Raw genomic sequence first — 27,327 nt, 5'->3', positions numbered from 1 at the left:
CAAAGTATAAGGGGAAGGGATGAAGATGAGATTTGTTTTATACATTACTACATCATCAAGGTAATATTAGCAATAAACACTAATGCTATTAGTAACAGTACTATACAAATAATACTAGTCTTTAGTCCATCCGATATGTTTTCCCTTAAAACCAATTAAGACAAAAACCATTTTTTTTAATCTACATCAAACGCTCATTGACACAATAAAGTAAGTTTGCAAAGCATGCAAATAGTTTAAACTATTTTTTTGTAAAGCTGAAGCTTTATGAAGTTATGAGCAGGGACACATAAACATACCTTTATTCTGACAGGCCATCCACTGTATGGGGCCTTTGTCATAATTATGCTGACCGACAGAAAATGTGAACACACGAACCTAAGCAAACAGAAAAGAATAAATTTGATTTTCCTTCATAGCATAAATCAAGTGCCATGTTCATATTGGTGCTACTTGCATTCTAATCTGATTAAATAATTTACTATCTTCCTAATAGTTCAATGGTACATCCAAGACCTTAGAGCAGTTAGTTACACTGAGTACTGAAGCATGTACTATCAACATCTCAGTACAGTTTATTTTTCAATAGAATAAAGACAAGAAGAACGCTCTTCCAGAAATCTCAGAACCTTTAAGTCCACATCATTAGTTACTCAGTATGATACATTTGAGATACTTATTTTGGAGTGCTAATTAACATTCTTGAGATTTTTACTAAACATCCTGACATAACCCTTCATGGACACCAGGTTGTCTCCAGGGCAGAATTGTAGCCAGGGCAGTGCCAGTGGTACACCAGCCGTAGGTGCTCTCATACTGCCCTGGGTGCTGCCTTGCCAACCCGAAGTCACCACTGCCTCTCTGCACTGGGTGTTTGACCGCATGCCCATACTGTTGCTCCAAGAAGATATAATCTGCATATCTGAGGCAGGTGAATTCAGTGCAATACAAAATAGGATTTTCTAGGATGTAGAAAGATTTTTATGAGGATCTTCACTCTGAAATTTAAACTTGCAAATAATATTCAAAGTAAAGACTAATTAGGCCCAGACCTACAGTCTTCTTTGCATGCAAACACCCATATGATGAGAGTTCCATATGTAAGTGCTTGTCCGATTAAGGTCAACGACATGATGCAGTTGATATACACCACTGTGTCTCACAGGTACAACCTCACCAACTTCCATGTCTGTAACACGGAGAACAGAAATGGCTCAAAGATAAGCGTGAGGAAGGGAGGTGGGATTCCTATTTGTAGCATAGTCATCGGAACCAAGCCCGATACTGCATTCTGCATTTTATTAATGGGTGGATAAGCCTGTACAGCTTCCCCCAGCACTAGCAGGTACCCACCCCTTTCACACACCCATCTCCTTCACACACCTCTGCCACCCACATCCACACACCTCCCCCAGACAGTCCCCAAGCCCTAGCCTTGCAACCCCCACAGACTTACCTGTATCCAGCTGCCAGGGCTGCTCCCATCCCCTGCAGGCCTGCCTACATGCTAGTCATGTGTGTGTGCCCTGTCCCCAAATGCCCTCTCCCCAACCCCAAACAGCTCCTTGCTAGGGAAAGCTGGGAAGTCCTTGGAAAAAATTCGAAGCTGAGCTAACCAAAATCATGGACATTTGACCATATTTTAAAAAAACAATGCCTGGACTGAGATAGGAGGATGTGTGCCCAAGAAAACCTGGACTTATGGTAACCCTACTCACCATCTTTCAGAGGAGGCTGCATTTTTCCACATAGAAAAGGGTTAGGTTTTCCAGAGGAAACAAAATATTGCCAGGCTGAATGACTTTGCAGTGACTAGGGATACTCATATTGCCCCTTTATATATTCTTTGGAAAATCAATTTTGGGGGGGGGAGGGTATTTACAGTTGGATCTCAGTACTAAATGGCAATCCTCTTTGACTAGATTCAAGACTGAACAGATGCTCACAGCTGTTCTAGCTGGATGCAGATTTTCCATTCCAGGGGCTAAAAGATGTTGCCCAGCCTGTCTAGGCATTTTGGAAGATACTATCCACTATGTTTTAGGATGTTATTCATATAATGACATAAGAAAAACATATTTATTACTGTTCTTGCAGAAATTGATACATTTTTCAAACTGAGAAAGTAATCTGGCTTTTACAAGCAACAGATTCAAATTTAGTAAACAGTCTTGCAATTTTTGCTTATAAGGCTGAGGCAATTAGAGTTAAATATGAGGGGTGTGTGAAGTGGGCCCTATTCAATTTGAATTCAGCCTAAATCAGGGACAGTGATTCAATTAATTGATTTGGATCACTGTACCTAATTTGATTTGGCTGAATCCGACTCTGAAGAGTCAATGTTGATTTGGAGAATCAGCGATTTGGACATAGATACAGCTTTAAATGTTTTTTCTACATACCTCGAGGTACCAGGTGTGGTTCTTGAATGCTGTGTGAAGTACTTCTCCCAGGGAGAGTGCTGGGGGGCTCCCCTGCACCCCCTGGTTTGGTGATCGGCCACAGGGGGACACTGGGTGCCCCCCCAGACCCAGGAGGCACCAGTCACCGAGCCAGAGGGGAGCCCAGGGCCCCCCTGCACATTCCCCAGTGGACCGGAAGTGCTTCTGGTCTACCTCCAGGTCTGCTGCCAAGCGCGCTGGGGATCCCCCTGCACTCCTGTGGGACACTCCATCTGCCCCAGCATCACAGCATTCACGAGCCACCTGCTACCTCAAGGTATGCAGAAAAAACATTTAAAGCTGTGTCTATGTCCAAATCGCCAAAGCTTTCCAAATCTGTCAAATTGACTTGGAGAGTTCCAGTTTGATTCAGAGAGATTAAAAGGTCCTCTGATTCTGTTTGGATTCAGAGATTCAGCCACCAAATGAGCCAAATATCTGCCAAATTGAATCAGGGATGGAAACTTTGCAGAGCCCTATTAAATATCCTTTGTTACTGATATAAGTCATACAATTTAACATTAGGTTTGATTTTATTGTTTCAACTGTGAATCTATGCACAACAATATTATAGATTCACGTCTTGATTTACTACTATATGCATATTAATAATGTTTTTATATTGGTGGGCTCTATTTTTAGTATAATATTTGTAGTTTGCTTACTTTCTTTGAACGTATTTCTATTACGGTTGTATGTGTGTTATGTCATTTTTGGGAGCATGGCATTTAGCCAGAATCCTTAATAATTTGAACTGAAATTAAATTGAGAGGGGTAGGGCAAGCAATAAGCCCTGTGCATGGAGAAGGAACAACTGGGGCACAGCAAGGGATGGGCAGCCTGAAGTGCTGGGTGGGTTGCAAGGGATGGCCTGCAGCTAGTACAAGGTTAAAAACCTCTAATATAATTTAAAGTGCAGAAACCACATCAGGGCAGGAGACAACAAACCTGAAATGATGCCATCTTGGTTGAATCACATGCTTTGTTACCTATGTCCTGAAAAGGCTGCTTGGTATTTAAAAACTGGGCATTCCCCAAACATCATTATCAGGTGAGTGTGCTTAGAGGAAGCAAAACACCAGCTAATGAGTTCAGTGTGTTGAGGAGGAGAAGTGGGCTAAACCTTTGGCATAACAGCCTGAGGCCAAATACAGAGATGGATTTAGACACATTAGGCTTCTTAGGAATAAATTAGGCACTTAAGTCAAAACAAATGAACCTGGACTCTCTTTGATTTTCCATTTATGGAATAGGTGTCTACATTTTCCATGAAGTGTCTGGATGCAATGCAGGGAGGAACAAATCTTTCTCAGTAGGTCAAATTCTGGCTGGGGGACTGTAGGGTTGCAAATGATGTATTTCTGCAGCAGGCTGGCATTTGTCCAAGCTTCCCTCCTATGTTCTTCGATACTCCTTGGGAGTATCTCCAGATGGGATTTCTAGATTTGAGCCTATCTGGTGGTGGTATAGTGATTTTCTTATTGATTGGGAGCTTTGGGTTACTGATGGCCTTATGGCAGGGTTGGGCAATAATTTCAGGCAGAGGGCCATTGGGGGCCACATGACAAATAGCTAGAGGCAGATAAATATTCATTTTCTAAAATGTTTAGGGGCCCTGTGAGCTGGATAGAATGGCTTGACAGGTCACATCTGGCCCGTGGGCCACATTTTGTCCACCCCTTCGCCTTGTGGTATTCCCTCACACATGCAGCATCATGGCAGAGCTGTGGGGGAGCAATGTTCGCTAGGACTAGAAGCCGTGCCAATGGTGTACTTTTTGGGGTTCCTGATATAATTCACATAGCTGCATTTAACTGTGTATTGACAATCTGTGTGTGCATGCTTTTGTTCCAGGCTGGGGAGCAATATTCTGCTGCAGAAAAAACAAGTGCTAGAGTGACCACCCGAAGCATGGTTGTATTTGGTCCCCATGTTGTTACGGCAAGTTTATGCACAAGGTTAACTTGAGCTTTTGTTTTCAAAGACAGATGTTCACAAAAGGTAAGGCTTGAGAGTTACACCAAGGTATTTTGGGAACTTCTATATTTGTCTCTTGTACATACCTAAACCCAACTGCAGGCTACCTATGTTTCACAGAGATGAGGTCAAGACATATCCCTCTCCTTTGTGCTTCCTGTTGGCTAATTTACACGTCCTCCTGCTCAGCATGCTGAGAGTTCAATACTAGGCCCCTAAATTTCACCATTTAAAGTACAGGGAATGTATGAGCTTAACTCAGGTTAATGAATTCCACTCTTGGAGCTTGGGTTTTTGCATACATTTCCTTAAAAACATATTTAATACAGACCTACAGAGTGCCTACAAGAATGTGAGTGCTTGAATGCCTTTTTCAGGGAAGAATAATAACGGCAATTTAATTAAATAAATATTCCTTCTCCAACAAGTGTCTACAGTAAACCAACACTGGAAATGCACGCTGGATTTTCTGTCATAAGTATAGCCAGCTCAGTTCTGCAGGCAAGACTGAACTCTGCAGTGCCTATACAAAAAGGACATGTGAAATGATCAGTAGCACTTGTCCCCAGGGATATAGGTAAAAAGTGGTTATGTGGCATTATCTCTGCAGCTACTTTATAAGGAACTTAGATTGCAAACCACTGAGAAAGAATAAAAGAGATATCTAATCTACTGTTTCTAAGATGATTTCGAGAAATCAAGAGCAGCAAAAAATAATAAAAGTGAAGCACTCAGAAATTTGGTCAGTGCTGTTTGGTTTGGCAAACTGCTGGTATGATCGAATACTCATACTCAGAAATTTTCCTCTGTCTCATCCAGAATTGAAGAAAGATGGGTCACCTAGAAATCTGAAGTAGATAAGTTATTTCTGAAGAATTATTGACCAGATAAAAACAGAGCTTTACTGTGAAATGTTTGTACTCTGTGCAAAGTTATATTCCCCTCTCCACCTCCCAAATGCAAGACCGGCTGCAGTCCTGCTACAACATGGGAGTGTCTACATGGTGGAAAACCATGTAGCTAGCTTTGTGCACAATAGTTTCCCAACTAGAAGCAGCATAGCTTTTTGTGTAGTGCTGTGTCCCAGCTGATTAGTCCAGTTCAGTCTAGTTCCTGAACTGGCATGACTGTGCTCTTAGCAGTTTTGCATCCCCGTACCTGCACCTTTCCCACTGCTCACTGTTTTAAGGTATTCAGTCATATTACATAATACAATCCTGTATTAAGGTATGACTTAAAAGCAAGGGCTCAGCATATTGGAAAGCCAGAGATAAATAGCATGTTCAAGTTTGAGACACTAATCAAATATAGCTTCATGGCTGGGTAAAATGCAAGAAACCCATTTTTCACAAGAACCAGTATACAAATGTATTAGTACACATTTAAATAAAGTGTCAGTAACAAGTAATTAATTCCCAATGTTTCTCAAATAGTGGCAGCAGTTTCTCTGGGGAAGCTATAATCATTTTGTTTTAGTAGATGATGCTGTACATAACACACAGGTAGCATTTTATTAACTTATTAATAGGACTTTGCTTCGAAGTGTTTTCTGTCAACATAAAAAGAGGAGAAGATGAAAAAGAATCAAATCCTAATCAGAAGCAGGAGGGAAGGGACTGAGGGAAAATCCTTACAGATGCAGAGAAGAAAGGATTGCTGTTGTGGGAAAATGTACTTTCTCAAGAAACAAATTAATGTGCTTTTATTTTGGATCTCTCGCCAATGGGAGAGGTTCATATAGTTGAAGGTAAAATGAAAGGTTATAGGTGTTATAGACATTCGAGATTTCAAATTCTCTAGGGTGCTGAGCTGGGTAAAGGCAGATTGTAAGAGCAATTATACAATAAAGAGAGTTGCATTGGTTACAGATGTTAGTTTACTTCCATCTATCTTTTTCCCCTTCAGTATGCTACTGGAAAAATGTAAAACATGAACTGGTTAACTGAAGATATCTACTTCAGTGATGGTCAACCTACGGCACAGGGATGGTCCAGCCCCCAAGCGGACCTTATCCAGTTTGTAGCACAAGGGATCACACTAAAGCAGCTCAGCCTGGTGTGCCTCTTCCCTGTTCTGCCTGCCACTGCTGCCCTCCACAGCCCTGCCCGCTCTCTCCTTCTCCTCTCCATTGTGGCAGGCACTGCTCACGGTCCTTCCTCTCTCACCTAAGCAGGCCTGCTTACCAGAGGTAAGCTCCTTCCCTCCCCACTCAAGATAGTAAGTGCTGTTTATTAAAGATAAGCTCTTCCACTCTCCTTCTCCCTACCCTTTTCCCTACACTGGCAGCTGTCTCTCTCCCACTCTCACCCTTCCCCCTTCCTCTAGCAGAGGAGAATAGTGGGTCAGAGTGTACCTGGCCTGCCTCTCTAAAGGGTTGAGCTCTACTTGTTCTAGGTCAGCATGTCCTGCAAGTATAATACAAAAGAAGCAGGTTAATTATTGTTCTTCAGAAAAGTTGTCATGGGGTAAATGATAAAAACAGAAGGAAAAATGTTTGTATTCATAATTTATTTCAATGTGGTTATACATAGAATAATGGAAAATTGAGGTTGGAAGGGGCCTCAGGAGGTCATCTAGTCCAACCCCCTGCTCGGAGCAGGACCAGCCCCAATTAGATCATCTCAGCCAAAGCTTTGTCTTGTCAGAGCTTAAAAAACCTCCGAGGATGGAGATTCCACAGCCTGTTCCAATGCTTTACCACCCTCCGAGGGAGAAAGTTTTTCCTAATATCTAAACTTCCCTTGCTGCAACTTGAAACCATTGGTCCTTGTTCTGATATCTGCCACCACTGAGCACAGCCCAGCTCTATCTGGATTATAAGCACCCTTCAGATAGTTGAAGGCTGTTATTAAATCCCCCCTGTCCAAAATAAACCGGTATTGTCACATGTCCCAGCCCTCTAAACATTTTCATTGCCCTCTGCTGGACTCTCCAATTTGTCCACATCGCGTGCATGCATGCGTGTGTGGAGGAAAGGGGGGAAAGCAAAACTAGACATAGTACTCCAGTTGTGGCTTTACCAGTGCTGTGTAGAGGGGGAAAATCACTTCTCCATCTGCTAGCAAAACTCCTACCAATACAGCCCAGTATGCTGTTACTATGAATGCCATTAGCCTTCTTGGCAACAAGGGCACACTGCTGGCTCATATTCAGCTTATTGTCCACTGTAACCCCAGGGTCATTTTCTGCAGAGCTACTGCTTAGCCAGCCGGTCCCCAGTCTGTACTGGTACATGGGGTTGTTCTATCCTAAATACAGGGCTTTGCAGTTGTTTTTTGAATCTCATGAGATTTCCTTTGGTCCCATCCAATTTGTTAAGGTTGTCTCTGAATCCTAGATCTACCTTCCAGCATATCTACTACTTCCGGCAGTTTGGCATCACCTGCAAACTTGCTGAGGGTGCAATCCACCCATCTTCCAGATCATTGATGAAGCTATTGAACAAAGCTGGCCCTAGGACTGACCTCTGGGGCGCTCCACTTGATACTGGCTGCCAGATGGACTTTGAGCCATTGATTGCTACCTTTAGAGCTCAATGATTCAGGTAGTTTTCTATCCACCTTAGAGTCCGTTCACTCAACCCGTGCTACCTTAGCTTGCTTGCAAAAATGTTGTGGGAGACTGTATCAAAAGCCTCGCTGAAGTCACTCTATATCATGTCCACTGCCCTCCCCACACCCATGGAGCCGGTCATCTCATCATAGAAAGCAATTAGTTTGGTCAGGCATGACTTGCCCTTGATAAATCCATGCTGACTGTTCCTAATCACCTTCTCCAAATACTTAGTAAATGATTCCTTGAAGATCTGCTCCATGATTTTTCCAGGGATTGAGGTGAGACTGACTGGTCTGTAGTTCCCTGCATCCTTATTCTTCCCTTTCTTAAACACAGGCACTATATATTTGCATTTTTCCAATAATCTGGAACCTCTCCCAATCACTACAGGCTGTGCTGTGACTACAGATCAAACTTTACCTCAATAAGCTTGCTTGGCTTAGTGCAGAAAAAGAACATTTACTCAGAACATTTCTAAACTGCAGTCACCCAGTGACCACAGGATAGCACAAAGGTAGATGAGCTAACTCTATGCTAGACAGGTTGGCTACTGGTAGCAGTCTAGCCATTGCAGCATAAAGAACAGAGCAGACTATTCTTTCTTACTTCTCAATAAACTACTCAGTATGAAGCTCTATGTTACCATGGATACATTGCTGTTGGTACCTGCAGATAGCTCAGGTGTCTCTACACCGTGCTGCAGGCCACGAGGTCAATGAGAATCTATTCAATTTGACAGATTTTGGATCAGATCTATGTTGCGAAGGCAAGGAAGGAAAAGACATAGACGTCTACATCTAGAGATCAAGAGATGTCAAAGTAAATGCAAATAAAGATCAGGGATGCAGTATGTTCCAAGATGTACAACAAAACGTACTATTGTATTTTTCCCCTTTACTCTTGTTACAAAAGGTACAAAACTGTTCAAGATATTGTGTTCAGTTTAATTTCATTTAATGGTTAAGTATATTTCTCTGAAAGAATGGAAAGCCATAATTAATGCAACCCTTTCCCTTAGATATAACTCTTTAGTCTACTTTTTTTCTGTTCTATATTGCACTTCATCACCTGATTCTCCTATAGTTTGTAAACCACATCATTATCTTTTCTAATCTAGAGTTCTGTTTACAGTTTACAGGCTGACACAGTGCAAATGCTCAACACATGTTTCCTAATTTGTGCTTAAATTTGTGGGTGTGTCTCCCAACACATAATATAGTGGATTCTTGTGGGAAAAAATGTTTAAAGTATGTTTTGGATTTTACTATAAACTAGCCAAAACCAGAAGAAACTTGCTCCACCTAATTATGTGCATGATAGATTTGCATCAGTTTGAACATTGGCAGAAGTACGTGGTTTTAACGCTCAGATGATAATACCCAGAACTGTGTGTAACCCACACAAAATGGACAAGCCATCTTTGTACTGCAAAGGTGTTTTAGTGTAAATATAATCATGTGCTTTTTGTGTCTACTTTGTACAGCATGTATTGTAATCCATGATTTCTATGCTGAGTATCTTGTTTTTTCTCCCCCACTTGGGTAAAATGAGGAGATCTGAACTGGCAACTTTATAATCTCAAGCTCATAACTCAAGACCTCCAGCCACAGAGAGGCTCACTACTACACCTGTGGCTTTTGTTAGGCCTATTGCTTAACAAAACAGGATACCCCTCCTACTTACAGTAAATAAATGAGCGTGGAGTTACGTCACTTAAGCAAGTGAGGCTTGACTCCTAGCCTGATTGGCTAAAACAGGGCGGTGTTGTTTTTAAATTAACTGGTTGAGAGAAAGGCTGGGGTAGGGCAATCCCTGGTTGGAAAAGCTTGGGTGATGTCACACCAGGTATACAGGAACTTCTAAACTGAGGCTCAGGCCTCTTTCTCTTGGGGCTGCCGAGAGCTGGAAAGCTAAATTGGGAACTAAAGAAACTGCTCCCCATGGTGGGGTCTCCTTTTCTCTGCTCTGGAAAAGCAAAGTGGAGCTATGTGAAGGGAGCGTCCACGTTTTCTTCCCCAGCAGAGCTGGGGATTCGGATTAGAAATTTTCAGGGTGCGGTACACTGATTGAAGCCACACGTCACCGTCCACTGTGGACGTGGAGCTCCGTGCTCTACAGTTCCCCAGGGAGCAACGAGAGGTCCCTTGTACTGCAGAAGCATCTTCACTCGCTGCCCCAAGATGCAGTGAATCCCAAGGAGCAGCTCATTAGACTCTCCGGTGTGGGCCCTCCTGTCCATCCTATTGCTGAAGGGCAGGTACAGGGGTACAGGCCCCCAGAACTACCCTTTGGGGATCTCCCAAGTCCCAGACTGCCTGGGCACAGGTGAAGCCTCCCCAGGAGGGTGCAACCTATAGACTATTCCTTGTAGTTGGTAGTGTCTTAAATTGCATGTGGTGTTCTCCTTTGCTTTCCTTGCCTTTGTTTTCTGTAATAAATCTGTCCTTTGTGTTTACACTGCTTGCAATGAGGGGGCTTTGTTAATGTGGGACACCCCAGCCAAATTCAGTGATCCCAGATTTATGGGTGGGAGCTTGAGCCACAGTGAAAACATACTGGGTATCCCAAAATTTGAACCCTTGCTGCTGTTGACCAGTGTCCAGTAGAAGGGGTACATCTGGAAATATCTTAAATTGTCTGTCTCTGAATCTCTCTTCAGGTCTGGAAAGCTATAGGAGTGTGTGCACATTTGATAATGAGCTGTCCTAGGCTAGAGTGTGGACAAAGATAACAATTACACCTACATCTAAAGATACCCTACTACAAATGGCTAACCTCTTCTTGCTCCTGTATTAATAACATAAGCATAGAAAAAACAAAGAAATTATTGTATTCCATATTGGGAGGGTAACGGAAAAATACCCAGATCATTTTACTAACTGTCCAGGCAATTTCATTCCAATACACTGGGGATGCTGATCTCAGAAAAGCAATTTGTTTTCCAGTTATCTCACTTTTTTTAGTTTTCATGGGAAACTCAGAACAAAGGGACTTTAATGCTGCCTATTAATCTGGTTATTTAGGCAGGTTTACTTGTCACGAGTGGGCCTGACAAAGACAATGGAAATCTTTCCAATGACTTCAGTTGGTTTTGGATGACACCCTTGACAATAATTAACTTATGACTACTTTTATTTTAACTAAGCCATAGTTAAGCAGACTGAGCACTCTATTATTTTCCAAGACAAACAATGTGGGGGAAAAATGTAGTTTGAACATGTCTGCTAATTAGCATCATATCTGTTTTACAGATGGAAAAATGAAGTACAGAGGGGCTATAGGCTTTGTTCAGTGTTACACAGGCAGTACTTAAAATTAGCATTGGTGTGAAGACAGCATCTAATGTCTGAGAAGAGAGACAACAGGTAGCCATATAAATTGGCAAACGTGCTCCTCCTTGAAGTTTACTGAATCAAAATTAATATGAAATGCTAACCTTGAACAATTCTTATGGATATAAAAGATGGTTAAAGAAGTCCACCATGGATGGATTCTACCCATCTAATACCAGTCCCAAGCCTGGATAAAAGAGAAGGATTAGTGCCAGGAAGGGCATCTGGCTATGAAAACCTGTGCCAAATCAGCACGATGTGGAGATGAGATGGAGAGATATAGGGGAGAGAGACATGAGAGAAGGAGTTGGAAGATGAAGATGTATATGACCAAAGCCAGTAGAGAGCCAGGATCTGCAACAGCAACCCCCATATAGATGGGAAAGTGAAGGAAGTAGAAGATAAAAGATGGTTAAAGGATGGAGCACTAGATTCTGAAAGGAACGTAGGCACTGCAGTCCTGAGCACTGTTACACCAAACTTTTTGGCTCTTGATTCCTGGCATACAATCCAGACCCATGTTAGGTTCCCTATAAAATGTATGGGGAGAATTAGGCACTCCAGAATGATATTAAAAAACCATGAGTGCCAAAGCACACTGAGTGAGGCACTGCCTCAAGTCAGAAAGGTTATTATCATCTCAAGCTAGCCAACAGGGGAATGTTGAGAACAAGGGTATGTCTTAAACCCCCCCTTATTTCCAGGGCTTAGGCAGCTTATTTAATACTCCTGATGCACTTGGGATTCACAAGATGGAAACTTGAAGGTATGTGCTTACCTCTTTTCTTTAAAAACTGAACAGAGCCACACTTTTATTTTCCCTCTTTTCAGAAGATGACTCAAAGAAATGGAGGGGACCCCTTAATATGCAATAGCTTCATTATTAAATATTTGCTCACAACCTGGATTCAACTGCCTTCATGGAGCAAGGGGATTCAAACCCATCCCCTATTTTGCAGGAGGGTGCTACTCTGTAGGAAAGGATTCAACACTTATTGGGACAGAGAGCAAGTATGACTGTAACCAGTGTTAGGGTGCTCAGTCCTGGAAAATGGGAGAGTTATAATTTTTCCTTCCTCTTTGAGGTGGATTTGGTTTTGATTCTGGAACTCAATGATAATGCAGTGTACATTATCATTCCATCTTTAGGGATGGAAGCCATTGAATCATAGTCTCTCACTTTTTGGTCAAGTGCTAAAGCAAATATCAAGAGATTGAGCTACAAAATTGAGGATCTAGACCTATTGGTATATGACATGAAATTAGAGATTATGGGATAATACCCAATGAAAAAAAAAAGATAGAAAATGAATCATGACTATGAAACAGGTAGTAAAGGATAGGAACTATGCAGACAGAAATAAAGGTGCTTGGATAGCAGTTTGTGCTAATTAAGTCATCTGTTTTTAAAGAAATAAGAACAGGTACTCAGGAGGTCCTACTGGGGGTAAGTGCTGGGTGTCTCCTATGGGTCTTCAGAATCAGATTTGAATGAAGATATTGGTGATATTATTAGAGAAATAAGTACAACTGAAATTGTCATAATTGAGGGTTTTACTCAACACATATAGATGGGAGAATAAATGATACAAATCATGATGTGGCTCAGATATTCCTGGATTTAACTGCCAATGAAGATCCTCATCCAAAAAAATCACAGAATTAACAAAAGAAGAAGCAATTTTAGATCTGGTTCTAGTAAGTAATGAGAGCATTATAAACGGGTCTCAGAAAATAACCTTGGATTGAATGACCACAAGCTGATTCAGTAGAAATTAAATGGAAGAACAAACTTAAAAGGCAAGCTTTAATACACTAAAGGGAGCAGTTAATAACTATGCTGACTCGGCTAAGGAGCTCAGGGCTGTGAATGTAGGAAGGCCTTGAATTTCATCCAGGAAAGGGTGCTAAAACTATCATAAATCTGCATCCCATACAAGGGAAAGTTTTTTTTTTTTTTGGATGAATAACCACCTTAAGAAAGATATTAGGAATAAAAAGAGAGCCTACAGAAAGGAAAAGAAGGGTGTGGCAGCAGTGTGATTAAGGCCACTTGCTGCAGTTCCAGGGGCACATAGTTAAGATTTGCTCTGGATTTGTATCAAAAAGCTGCCTCCAGTTAACCCATCTGTACATGGTGATTCAGACTGGGGAGACAGTGGTGCTCATGTCTGCATGCCACTGGCAACAGAAACAACCATGCCTCGTCCATACTAGCCCAATAGTCTGTGAGGATCATATGGACCTCTGACCTACATGAAATGGAAAAAGAGATTAAATGGCCAGGAAAGCTAAGTTTTAAAGGCCAGAAGTGCTGGAATGAAATGAGAATTTCCAAGAGTCAAGCTGACTTAGACCTTGCAGAGACATTAAGACAAACAACAAAAGGCTCATCAGCTACAGAAAGAAGGAAAAGAACACAGAACAAAACAGGTTGAGAATGGAAAAGATAAATCAAGGCATGACCCCAGCACAAAATGGATACTTGCCTCATGGTAAGCAGGGTTGCCAACTGTCTGCAAATTCGTGGACGCTCCAAAAAATGCACCCTAAAAATGCCTGTTCATAAAAATCCATAAAGACATGGAGGTGGCACCAGAGCTTTAAGCTCTGCCCATGGAAAAAACAGCTGGAGTAGCACTGAAAGCTAGACAACCACAGCAGAGCCACATGCTGTCTGTGTGGCAGCACAGTACCCTTCATGCACACAGCTTTGGTCAGGACTTTGCACTCACAGGAGTCTTCTAGACACTTCCCCCTTGTCTAGCACTATGCTGCTGCTGAGTCCCTACGTCTGTCCTCTGTCTCTGCCACCTGCTCCATCAAAGGTATAGGGTGGGGGAAGTGTGGCCAGGACACAGCTGCAGGCCTGGAAAGGGAGAGGCAGTGGGTGGGGATCCATGCTGGGGCAGGATGAGTGAAGCCATTGGGGGGCAAGCTAAGGGGTGCAGACAGGCATGATGCCGGGTGCAGACAGGCATGTCAGTCGATTCCTGACATGGGCAGCAGGGTATAAAACCACTGCTGCAGATATACAGGGCTGCCAACTGAAAAAAAAATCTTTACTGACCATAAAAATCCAGGTTAGTAAAAAAAAAAGTTTCTCTATCAACAAGAAATGTGAAGATTGTCAGTAAAAAAAAAATAATTTCTTGGGTCAGCAATCTTGGGGACAAGGCATGATGCATAATGGGAATCAGAATGTGGGAACTGATACAACTGAGATGGAAGCAAAAGTGGTCAATGGTGGGGTAATCTCCAGCCCACAGTTCTGTAGGAACTGGTGCACACAACTGCAGGTCCAGTAGCAAATATTGTTAATAATCATATTAAGTCATGTAACAAGTCATGTAACTGGAGATTAGCAAATAGGAAGCAAAAAAAAACAACAACAACAAAAAACTGGGGTAATTTAAGTCTGTATGTTTGACTTCAGGACACGTGGCTTTAAACAGATCTTGAAGAAAACATAATTAAAATGGATAGTAAATGGAAAATGGGAGAATATGCAACCCCTGTATGTGCAATAGCTATAACTACATTATTAGTATATGACATGAAATTAGATCTTATGGAATAATAATGGCTAGATGAAAAATGTCAGATTAAGCTCTTAGTTTGCTTTGCTGAGATAACTGATTGTCTAAACAAAAGAAATGTACGCAGCTATTGTTATGCTATGCATCTTTACAGCAATCAGGTTTTGGAACAGCCTCCCAATCAGACCAGCGGGAGTGAAAAAACATTTTTTTTTTTTTTGGAGCTAGATAAATTTAAGGGTGTTATATGACATAGTGCATGTGATAGCAGGGCATCCTACTTGATGACTAGGAAGTCCATTCTAGTCCTAAGGTCTTATATTTCTAACCATGAAGGTATTTGACAGAAAGGTGTGCAGTGGCAACCAGCCAGGTTTTAAAGATGTGCAGGGCCCATGCTCAGCATTGTATCTGCATGCTCAGAGAATGCATACAGGATCATGCCCCTGCCCCTTCCCTCTCCCTCTCATGTTCCCTTCCCTCCCAGAGCACCACTCCACTGCAATTCTGGATCCCAGTGAAGCACTGGCAGTGGGGCTAGGGACCTAGAAATATAAGTATAAACTTCAAGAACTTTCTAGGGGAATAGGGAGGTGCCTAGCACATTAAGGAGCTTCCAGAAAAAGTTTTCTTTTTTTTGGACTGCAATCTGGTCTTTCGTACTAAAGTCTACCTAGGTCCGGTTTTAGATGCCAAGATCCATTTTTTTTCCTGTTTGGCCTCAAGAGGGTCCAGAGGAGGGCCACTCATATGGCTCTAAGAGGAGAGACTGAGGGATCTACATCTTTTCAGCCTTTTCAAGAGAAGGCTGAGAGGTGATCTTGTGGCTGCCTATAAATTCAGGGGAGGGCAGCAGGGAATAGGAGATGCTCTATTTACTAGGGCACCCCCTGGAGTAACTAGGGACAATGGCCACAAATTGACGGACAGCAGATTTAGGTTGGACATTAACAAGAACTGCTTCACAGTTAGGGTTGCCAGAATAAGGAATGGGCTTCCAAGGGAGGTGGTGCTCTCATCTACCTTGGGGGTATTCAAGAGGAGACTGGGCAAGCACCTGGCTGGGGTCTTCTGACCTCAGGGGGTCGGACTCGATGACCTACTGAGGTCCCTTCCAACCCTAACATCTATGAATCTATGATGGTTTGAGTAATACTGTGAGTCTGTGAAAGGCAAAAACTGATCCCAGAGTTTCTGAATGTCTACTACCTAAACCATAGCAGAAGATTTATAGGAAGAAAGTTTAAAGCAATTTTCCAGTGCTAAGTCCTTATGACTAACTTCCTATCACTTTGGGGCTTCTCAGCTTCTTGAGACAAATGATATTAATTAAAAGGTTTTATTTTTAAAAAGAAAGAAAGGAAAATGCTATGTATCTGATCACACCCATATTCAGTGAAAAGAAAAGTAGCACAAAGCCATGGAAAATATTTCTGGTAAAGAGGCAATGAGAAAGAAAGTTATTTCAACTGTAATTGACAATTGAAGGTCAATATCAAATGTCTCGATCAAATACTAATTAATACACTTTCCAAAGTTATCTTTCCACTAATTAATCTTTTAAAGTGACTTCTGTTTTTAAGTGAAAAGGTGCTTGTTCCACCTTTATCCCCCCCTAATGCTATTTAAAAAAATCTTCATTCCAGTGGAGATACTTTTAGAGCAAAGGCAGAAAAATAACATTACACTGATATGTGGAACAATATTTGATGTGACTCACTTTATAATGCTGCAGAAAGTTTCACTTCCATATCTTATTACTGCCACCTTGTGGCACACCTAGTGAACTAGCATGAGGTTACGGCTACCCATTCCTGAACCTGGCAACAGAAAGGTAGGACGCCCTCCCTGCCTTGAAGTTGGTAGTTCTTTTGTGCTGCTTGTCATTTTTTAATCACAAGAATACTTAAAAAAATTGATTTGCTTTAAAACTAAATATTGTCATTTGCATTTCAGCAGATTTCTAAATATAAACGCCTCTCACCGACGTTTTGGATGCTTTTTTTCATTCCTTGTTCTTTGGCATATTTCAAACAACTCTTTATAACTTGACCATGTTCAGAAAAGATGACACTGGAACAAATGCAGTAGGGTTTATTCAACTTTAGCAGCATGATGCTGTCACTATTAAACAATATTTTTTACTGGTGTTTATCAAAACAGCCCATTAAGGAAGTAATGAGAGTGGAGGTAAGCACTCTGAATGCCTATAAGAACAACTTGTACAACTGATTTTTGTGAAGCTGTCCATTAAACTATAAGCTATAAAATAAAAAGGTCTTTTCCCACAGTTTCAGTAGTCATTTTAATATGCTCCTCATATAGGTAGAATGGTCAATGGACTTAGTAGGCACAAGAAGCCAGGATCACCTAAATTCTAGCTTAGGCTTAGGTCTCTGAGGGACTTGGGTGAGCTGTCTTCTCTTTCTCTTGGGACTCAGGTACATTAAACAATAAGAATAATTCCTGTCTAATACTGAGGCTGTGTGAAAGCTGTGAAAGCAATGAATATTTTTTTAAATAACTTGATTCCTTGAACTCCCTACCCGATTTTTTTTTTGTACAAGACATCTCAAGGTTTATTAACATTTCCAAATCTGATGGAATATCACCTGAATTCCTGGGAGGTCTGTCCCAGGACCAGGGATCCTGAAAGCTCCCATTTCACAGAGCAGCTGCAAGGTCCAGGCAGCTGCCTGTCTGGCAGAAATGTATCAAATGTGGTGGGCTTGGTTTAACAAAAACCAAATAAAAAGACCCCCAAGCTTTCCCATGAACCAGGAAGCCTAGCATCTACCCCACTGGAAATCTGCAAGACTAAATTAATATCTGAAAAATATTTGAAAAAACAATTGGTATTTGTGACAATAAGTATTAATGCCTGAAGTCCAGGACCCAATTGTCCCACTGGTATTTCTCAATTCAGCTCAGTTGACTTTAGCATAGCATTGATTAACCCATGCTGGGGACCTGACCTATACAGGCCAATTTAAAGAAAAGCGGTGATGTACTGCCTTTGAGTTTCCCACAGTGGCCCTCAAACCTTTTTCAAAAGCTAGTCTCCAGGTTAAGGCAACAACTCAGAAGATCTCAGTTCAGTGCTTGGCTTTGTTGCCACTTTCTGTACAGTGCTAAATTGTTTGCCTAAGAGGTGGCTTATTTCTGAAGGTCTAGACCCAATATTAGTACATGGTGATATTTTCCACTTCAGACTACAGAAGCAGAAAGTTATGCTGTACAATCAGTATTTTTATAGGAACAATGGAAGAGACTGAAAACTCCAAAGTCAACTAATCTAGTTTACCTAAAAGTCTGCTTTCCAGCCCTGGTTGTGATTATGAAAAACACATTTTTCCAAAGAGGGAAAACAAGTATATGTCCTTCAGCTTTTCCCACTCCCTTCCTGAGCACCTGCTGATACCTGGGGTTGATCAAAAATAGAAAGAGAACATCATCATTGGAGCTGTGTGTTGTAAAGTGGACAGCTCATCACAGGACATAGACAATGTTTCCACTGACAATTTTCATTGCTCACACTAGAACACTAAGACTTTCCCTTCTTCTTCTGGCCACACCAGCATTTTTTAATAAATATTACTTACAAGACTAATTTTTGTATAGAGAAGAATTTTATTATCCCATGGAATGAAATCCTTTTTTTGCTTGGGGTAGTATTTTGAGTCCTAGTTCTTCTCAGCTGCTATGGATCAATTTTATTATTAATGCAAATAAGCTATTCTCTAGAAATACTGTGCTCTGCTCCTTTTTAGCATTATCCCTTCAGGGCTCTGTTCCCATTACTTTGGCTCTTTTCACACAAAATGTTTGACTGCAATTAAATGTTTTCAAATACCAAAGGGCCGTACCAGAAGGGGAAAAAGGTGAAAGGTTCCCAGTAGAACCCATTTACAGCAAATCGTCTCTGCAATTATCGGTTTTTCAAAGTTCAAATCTAGTTTTACAGTAGTCACATCTCCAAAGAAAAATGAAACTATGTTGTTGAGGAAAGTAAAAGTAATACGGCATTTAAATGTGAATGGTTGCGTGATGCTGACAAATGGTTAGTGTGCCACTGTGGGACAAAACAGGCTGAAAAACTTTTCCTAAAGAATTTGGACATGCTCCTGCCTTCAGTTCATAGACATTAATACATGTCCTGACACTACAAAAAATTGTTTGGCAAGTGCTTAATTTTTCCAACACAGCTACCAAGTGAGATAAATTAGTGCCTCTGGTAGCAAAATTACGGGTATGCTTCAGGTTCTACAGGATTTGGGTCTGAAAAAGAGCATACAGATAGGTCCTTTGCAGAACTTGCATATTAAAAAATCAGTCACCTGTTACCCCAATGCGATGTGAAGTACCTGAGGTTTTAGCTATTCCCCAATGACTCAAGACTTTAAAGGGAAAAAACCTGCTTAGCCTTAGCTAACAATGTGAAACGATAATTGCTAATACATCATTGAGCTCAGCTTTGAACTTTGAGGGAAGAATTGAGAGTGATAAATTCTGAAATGGTAATTAATGAAGACATTTGCTATGGTCTAGCTATTTCATTGAAAATAAAATTATAATAAATGGCTTCCATAATCCAACATTTCTTGTTTTGAACATGTTCTTCAGAAAACAGGGGGGGGAGGAGGGGAGGGATGCTAAGTGAATTAGTAACAAAATGATACACTGTTATGAAGTTAGAAGCATCACCAGCAGAAAGACGTGCCTACCACCAACATATTGGCAAATATGTTCGATATCTTTTTTGTTTACTAATGTTAAAAGGATTCATTTAAAAAAGACAGTATTGGGGGGAAGGGGGATGAGAGAAGGAGGCACCAAAACAACTCCCTTCACTCCTCCCGTCACAATTTTTTTTCCAGCACGTACCCCAAACTAATTACTTGTTCACTGGGGACAAAATTTATCCCTATGCAGAAGACCAGTACAAGGTCTCTGAGTTACCTAAGTCCTTCTTAAGCCTTGGATTCATACTGTTATATGAATTGAGATTCAAGGCTAACATTAATATGCGTTCATCTAAAAACAGCTACCTGAAAAAAAAAAAAAAGATTAACGGAGAACAGGTACTGGAAATGCAGTGAGCCAGAAACTCACCCAATATAAAAATGGCAGGCCAGAAAATATTAAGTCTGCTGCATAAGAGAAATGCCTGGTTTTGAAAATTGTTTTTGTGTTTTGTCATAGTGAAAATGGGATCTTTCAAAATTTTTACTGAAAACATATGGAAGGGCTTGAAGGAGGGCCCAGTACCTGAGGGAGCCACCAGCTACTGTGCCCGTCTCACATTTTTTCAATCTCTCCCTTGGGAGCTTTTCCACATTGGTTAAATAATTACATGTTCACTGGAAGGCTAACTTGACAGCCCACCTGGGATGCTGAAGAGTTAGTCTCAAGCCCTAGCTCACAAACAGGGACCTGAAAATGGGTCTCATGTTCTCATTAACCATGAAGCTGTTGGCTCTTCTCAGTCTGATATTTCATCCACGCCCTGAGAATTCTTCTGGACAGTTGTACCGTCGCATTGCATTGTTGTATGGGGGGAAATGATTTGGGGGGCGGGGGGGAAAACAACTAGCTTCAGTAAATCAGTGCTGCTTCACTGATTCAGAGAACTCTGAGGGCATATACCACTGAGGACCTGCCACTGGAAATCTCCTAACATGCCCCTCCTTTCTGGTTAACATTAACTGTAGGTGTTTCTAGATTTATGAACAACCTATTCTTTAGTTGCTGTTGTAAATTACCATTTGTTAAACACCTAAGCAGAGAGGGGATTTCACCCTTATTTCATAGTTTCATAGTAGTTTGGGGTCAGAAGGGACCTGAACAGATCATTTAATCTGATTCCTCGCCACTGGCAGGAGCACACGCTGGAATCACATGACCTCAGACAGGTGTTCGTCCAACCTCTTTTTGAATTTACTCAAGGTAGGAGTGAGGACCACTTCCCTACGAAGTTGGTTCCAGATCCTAGCCAGCCTAATAGTGAAATAGTGCCTCCTAATCTCTAACCTGAACCTGTTCTCCAGCAGCTTCTGGCTATTGTTCCTCGTCACTGTCCCGATTTGATTCAGCTGAATCCAAATCTGAAGATTCGAATTAAGCTGAATCCAAATCTGAAGATTCGATGCTGATTTGGAGACTCAGCAATTCGGACATAGACACAGCTTTTAATGTTTTTTCTACATACTTCAAGGCACCCGGCATGGCTCATGAATGCTCCAATGGCGGGGCAGATGTAGCATCGCACAGAAGTGCAGGGGGGAGGGCACCCTGTGTTCTCAGCAGGAAACCCAAAAGTGGACCAGAAGTACTTCCAGTCCACTTTCGGGTCTGCTGGAGTCTACGTCCAAACCGCCAAGTCTTTCCGAATCTCTTTGAATTGATTGAGAGGGTTCAGGTTCGATTTGGAGAGATTAAAGGGTCTCCTGATTCAATTTGGATTTGGAGACTTGGCGACTGAATCAGGCCGAATCTCCACCAAATCAAATCAGGAACCAAAGTTTCGCACAGCCCTAGAACCGTGCCTCTGTATCACAGCGAACTGCATGTCACTTTTTTTTTCGTTCTACTAAGAATATATCCTAGACCTACTGAAGTCAGTGCAAAACTACTAACAGAACTAGGATTTAGCTCTCAAATATACTCTAAACCACTCTAAAGTATTACTTAGAGGGTTTTAAAATCAGACAGTTCTTAAGCTACCAAACCTATTGTACTTGTAAATCAGGTAGTCAGACATCTGCATGCAATCATTTGTGCATGCAGGTAACTGTGGCTACAAAAACAAAAACTGAGTCATTATTTTTTTGAAGAACTGGAATGTCTGTACCCTTGTTTGTTTACCTATTACATTCAATATTAAGAGAGTTTTCACTGTACCATTTTGATTTCTTGTATGTCTCTTTTTCTTTGCTTTTCCTTTATATCATTTAATCTCCTTTTGCCTTTAGAAATGTTTCTGTGCTCCCCACTTCAATCATTTTGACATGTAAAGAATTTATATTTCTTTTCCTGATATCTTTACAATGTCCCTTCATTCACTTCACATTTATAACATCTATTTAAAATATCCTAATATTAGTTTGCTTTCTTCACTTACTATATTCTCCCAGAATACTGCTTTGTGTCAGTTGTTTTTTCATATTAAAAGCTTCCTTTAGATTCTGTTTTTTCTTAAAGATAACAATCTTCTGTCTCTGTTAACTATATGATCTCCTATATCTAAAAGTCAATTTTCTCTGATAACCTCAGAAAACTAACATTCAATATTTATGTACCTTTGATTTTCTGCTTACTTAAAGTTAAGCCTATGATGTGCTTATACTTACAGTGTAACTTCTAACTCCTTTGTTATGTTCCCTGAATATATAAATGCAAGCTGCATATTGTCTGAATGGGATTTAAGTCTCTTTCATAGTGTTTTCCATTTTTACTTTATTTTAAGTACTTATGTCATCTGCTTATATTGCTGCATATATCCTTCCTGTTCTACCATCTGTTTGTTTCAGCTGTTCCTTTATTCTCTTATTTACTGCAGAGATTCCCATCCTATAGTCTCTTCTCCCCTTTGGCTCTAGGATATACTCTCCCACATATTTCTACCTGTTCTCTCACCAGTACATTGGCAACCCTTTGCTTCAAATATACCCCAAACCACCTGTCCTAATTCCATCTGTTCCAAAGAGAGACTTAATGCCCAACACTTGTTTAATTATTCTGACATACATTTAGGTGCTTAAACTGCCTAGTCTTATTATTTGTGAACAGCAGCCCTTGTAGTCATGTACCTTAGTTTACTTTTATAGTTGTACCTGCTCTGTGTCATGTCCACTTCATGGAACTGAAATGACTGACTTTACAGTTCAACTAGAAACGTTTTACTAATACGATAATTTCTCCTCCTTGACAAACAGGACTTGGTTAATATAAAATATTTAGGACCATTATTGCATACCTAATGATATATACAGTTATTTTGGTTTTGTTTTAAAGCATCTTCTTATCAACATTACCATCACTTAATATTTTTTCTTATGCCCAGTTCTACTTCCATTTTCAAGGAATGGCTGTTTCATGTCTTTAAACTTTCTCTTATCCTTAGGTCTGTGTTTAAAAAGTGCATACATGTGTGTGAGAAAGAGCACAATTTTATTTAATTAAAGTCAGCATGGAATACACTTGGAATATACTAAGGACTAAGGACAGTTTTCTTCTGATACAAAAGATTGAGAGTGTTTCTAGAGAGGAGTGGTTATTTTGCATTTCATTTTGAGTAAACAGGGGGCCAAATTTCTCTCCTTGTTCTGAAAACTTAGAGAGAGAAAAGATCATGAAGTGACAAACATTTACTATTTTCAGAAAAAGAGGTATGAGAAAAACATAATAGATACAGAGACTTTATAAAAGAGGAGTTCAACAAATTCAGGGAACTCATGGATAGGGAAGAAATCTGAGGGATAAAGGAGTGCAGAAAAGCTTTGCTTCGTTCTTCATAAAAAAGGTTAATTATGATCACAAAAAAGGTTAATTTTACCAATGAAATAGGACTGGTGGCCTCGATAGCGAAAGAATACCTGAAGCAATACTTAGATGACATGTATTAAAATCCTCAGGGCCTCATGAATTCAACCTAGAGTACTTAAGGAATAATTAAAGTAATTACTAAACCACTGGTGATTATATTCAAGAATTAATGAAGGACAAGGGAAGTCCCAAAGGACTGAAAAAAAGGCAAAAAAAAGTACCTTCATTTTAAAAATGAAAAAAAAACAAAACAGATCCACCAGTATAACTTAGATCTCTAGGAAGATGGAGAAAGGGGAAAATGGGAGAGGGAGTGTTAAACAAGGAAATAGTTGGAAGTAATTAGAAGACAATAAGGTAACAAGGGGGGAAGGGGACAATCTGAGTTTTTCCAGAACAGACTATGGCAATTAAATGTAAAAATATAATATTCTTCTTTGATAGGGTGACTGGCTTATTAGATAAGAAGAAAACAGTAGATGTAATATACCTTGATTTCAAGAAGGCTTATGATACTGTCCCTTAAGACATTTTCACAAGCAAGCTAGGGATACATAATTTAGAAGTAATCGCTATACGGTGGGTGGGTGTCTACTTGAAAAACTTGCTGAAAAAACCCATTGGGAATCTTGTGTGCATTTTCCCAGATATCTGTCTTTCATTGATTTCGATTTAAAATGTTCAGTAATTATGTGGGTTATCGAATAAACTTTTTGCTTATCTGGATGATAAGTTGGGAAAGTTTTCAAAAACTTTGGAGGAAAGGAACATAGTGCAAAATGATGTTGTCATTATGAAATTCAATACAGCAAAAGGTGTGAATGTAAAATCAAATGCAATGCATAAATGCACAATTGATAGTTACTGACTATGGAACAGTATGACATGAAAATGATCTGGTAGTTACAGTGGATCACTAACTACATAAAAGTCACCAATGTGATGATGGAGAAAAGGGAAGTCTTAATGTGTTTAGTCTGGAAAAGAGACTAATAATAATGGAAGGAACATAAGATATTTTCAATACATGACATTTATTAACTGTTTTCCATGGCCACTGAGAGATGGACTAGTATAAATCAGCTGATTTGCAGCAAAGAGAATACAGGCTGGCATATTAGGCTAAACTTGATAATTGTAAAGGTGGTGGAAAAGTGCTGCGAAATGCTGTGGGATCTTCTTCGCTGAAGGTTGTTAAGAACAGGTTAGATAAAGACATGTTGAAATGATCCAAGTCATCTTGACCCTGCCTTAATGCAAGGAGCAGAACTAGATGGTTCCTTGATGTCCCTTTCAACCCTGTATTTCTATGTCTCTACAAGAAAGGGAGAATACTGCCAACTGATTGTAATTCATTACAAATTGACAAGAACTTGATGTTCTCTACTGCTTATAGCTATGTGGGAAGAGCAACACAGCACCCACTTCATCAGCTTCAAACCTAGACAGTTCTGCTCCAAGGAGCCGTATGTTTGTATAAATAAAATATAATCTGACTTTCTTGCTTTCACTCCAAAACAAACACCACATCCTATCTGCATTAAGTTGTTTCTGTCTCTACCACCCTGACTAATCAATTTACACCATCTGTAGCGTCAACCTGCTTGCGATACCTTGAATCAATCATTATTAATGTAGTCTGGGATGCAAAATGAACAAAAATAAAAATTTCAAGTAGACCTCTCTGTGCCAAATGAAAGGAAATAAGATGCCATTTGGATTTTATATAACAGAAATGTGTGATCCAAATATGACTTAAAAGATTACTTTTCAACAAAATTGTATTAAAACTTTTATTAGTCCTCTGCGGTCCACAATATCACCATGCTGATTTTATCTAATTCATCAAATATAACACTGCACAAGAGATACATGTCATATGATACCCTAACTAGGTTTATGCTGATAATTAAATAGTTGTCTAAAAAGGCACACATACTACACCCCATAGATCCATGTATAGTGGGAAAGCCCTAAATAAAGACCTCTCAGAAAAATGAGAACCCAGCCACTACACGGTAACACATGTCCATCCTCAATTCAGCTGATGGTTTCCCTAATCTGGGGTCTAAATGCTGAAAAGTAGAGGAGTGGGATGGACAAACTGAGTAATAGGTAAGGAAAAAGATGTATATCCTTCAAGATTCAACACTCTGGGGAGTAGAAGAGATTACAGTCTGGGCCAAGTGGGGCCCCTGGTGTTTCCCCAAGCAGGAAAAAAATGAGAGACTTTCTCCAAACTGTTGGAATGAAATAGCATTACCAGGGCCTCAGGAACACTTGGTGATCCATCAGCACTGGCCACATAGCTTTTGCCATGAAAGGATACTACTAACAAGGCAAAATTTGGACACTCTTCAAGAAAATCTTAATGATTCCTCTTCCTTCTCCGTGGAAGAGAAGGATTGGGCTCTTGCTAGGTTTTGTTGGGGTGGGGACAGAATTGTGTCTTAAATGTATTATTATAAAACATACTATTTTTATTTAGAAATGCTGAGCCCCACACATTTCTGCTTTATGCTACTGGACAATTAATACAGTAATTTGGGGATGCTGGAGGCTTTAAGGAGATGAGTCATTTTTGCAGAACACTTGAACATTATAAGTGTATGTATCTAATCTGTATCAGGCACCCAAATGCTATGACACTTGGTAATAACAAGACATTAATTAAATAAATGGTGCTCAGGAACTAAGTAAAATACAGATAATTTTTCTTAGCAATGTGGTATTTCTGCCCTGGGAAAGTTGAGCCTCACATTAAGTGACTTTTCACCTCTGCTGCATTTCAAAAGGCAGAAGCAACGACATTGAAAAATTTCTGAGAAATACCCTAAGTTTTCTTTTGAACCCCAGTTGTGTTTGCCACAGTACCTAATTAAAATATATTCAATTTAAAATCTGGTTGACAACAGTAACTTCACAATAATAGAAATCATTAGAGGGAAAAAAAGTGATTCCTAGTCATTCCAAGATCTGTTAAATTGCATGTGTGTGTAAGCGCACGTGTATGTGCGCGCACACACACACACACACATGCTCTAAGCATAAAATAGGGGTACTCTTTGGCAGCAGAGCATAGGCTGTACACTTTTGTAGATGGTCAAATTGTTGGATATTGCAAGACCTTCAAAATTTGACTACGGTAATTTGTTTAATAATGGGAAAACATAAGCCACAGAGGAAGAAAGGGCAAAGTCATATCCCTGAATATCACAAAGCACATCTTTGTTGATGAAGGCTCACTTTTATGCCAACTGAATGATGTTTGGAGGTTTACCACAAATCTGATTGCTGTGCACATTATTACAAGAAAAGCATATCTTATATAAAGGTTTAAAAAGAAAGCAAATATTTCAGGCACCTTAATCATTTTCAACTACACAGGAATAAATAATCAGAGGGAAAGAAGTTTAAGTGCACAGAATAAGGAAGGAGGTAGGTAGGTTACCTACAGAAACTGCATGACAACCAGTGTCAATCTTAAAAAATTCTCCATTCCCTTGGTTTGCTGCATGTTCTCAAGTGTGGCATGAGCAAATCTCTCTTTAGCTGGAACATGACAAATAGCAGAAATGGGAAAAAGTAAGTTATATATTCCTAAATGTTTTCACCTTAAAAATCAAAGATGCTTTTTCTGATAACAAGCTGCATCTTGGGTAGGTCATTTAACTTTTCTGTGCATTAACTCTCAGCCCTACACGGGTCCTGCTTAGGTTTAGAAATCAGTGGAGATCATTGCAAGACTGTGGCATCAGGCTGATCAGTTGAAGATTGACGTACGAGCAACAGCAGTGTTGTGAAGCCGGTCTGTAAAATTCCTGAGCGTTTGTAAGTGCTTTGAGATGCCAAGCATAATAGCTATACTATATCATGAAACACTTCTTCCGAGTCAGTATTTTTGCTTGTCTATCAAGTTCTCCTCCAAAAGTGATTAAT

General features: G+C 40.3%; 1 protein-coding gene across 4 annotated transcripts in view; it reads right to left on the bottom strand.

Annotated features, from left to right (window-relative positions):
* CACNA2D1 (calcium voltage-gated channel auxiliary subunit alpha2delta 1) overlaps nucleotides 1-27,327 on the bottom strand; it is a 653,615-nt gene that overhangs the window by 87,710 nt on the left and 538,578 nt on the right. For all 4 annotated transcript variants that reach the window (XM_090041889.1, XM_090041890.1, XM_090041891.1 and 1 more), the window contains exon 13: nucleotides 300-378. In XM_090041889.1, the coding sequence (XP_089898015.1) occupies nucleotides 300-378 (79 nt within the window). The remainder of the gene's footprint in view (nucleotides 1-299; nucleotides 379-27,327) is intronic.

This window comes from Crocodylus siamensis, chromosome 4 (genome assembly GCF_052110815.1).
Source record: "Crocodylus siamensis isolate JL-2025a chromosome 4, ASM5211081v1, whole genome shotgun sequence".
NCBI classification, from domain to species: domain Eukaryota; kingdom Metazoa; phylum Chordata; order Crocodylia; family Crocodylidae; genus Crocodylus; species Crocodylus siamensis.
This window is presented reverse-complemented; position numbering and strand designations above follow the sequence as displayed.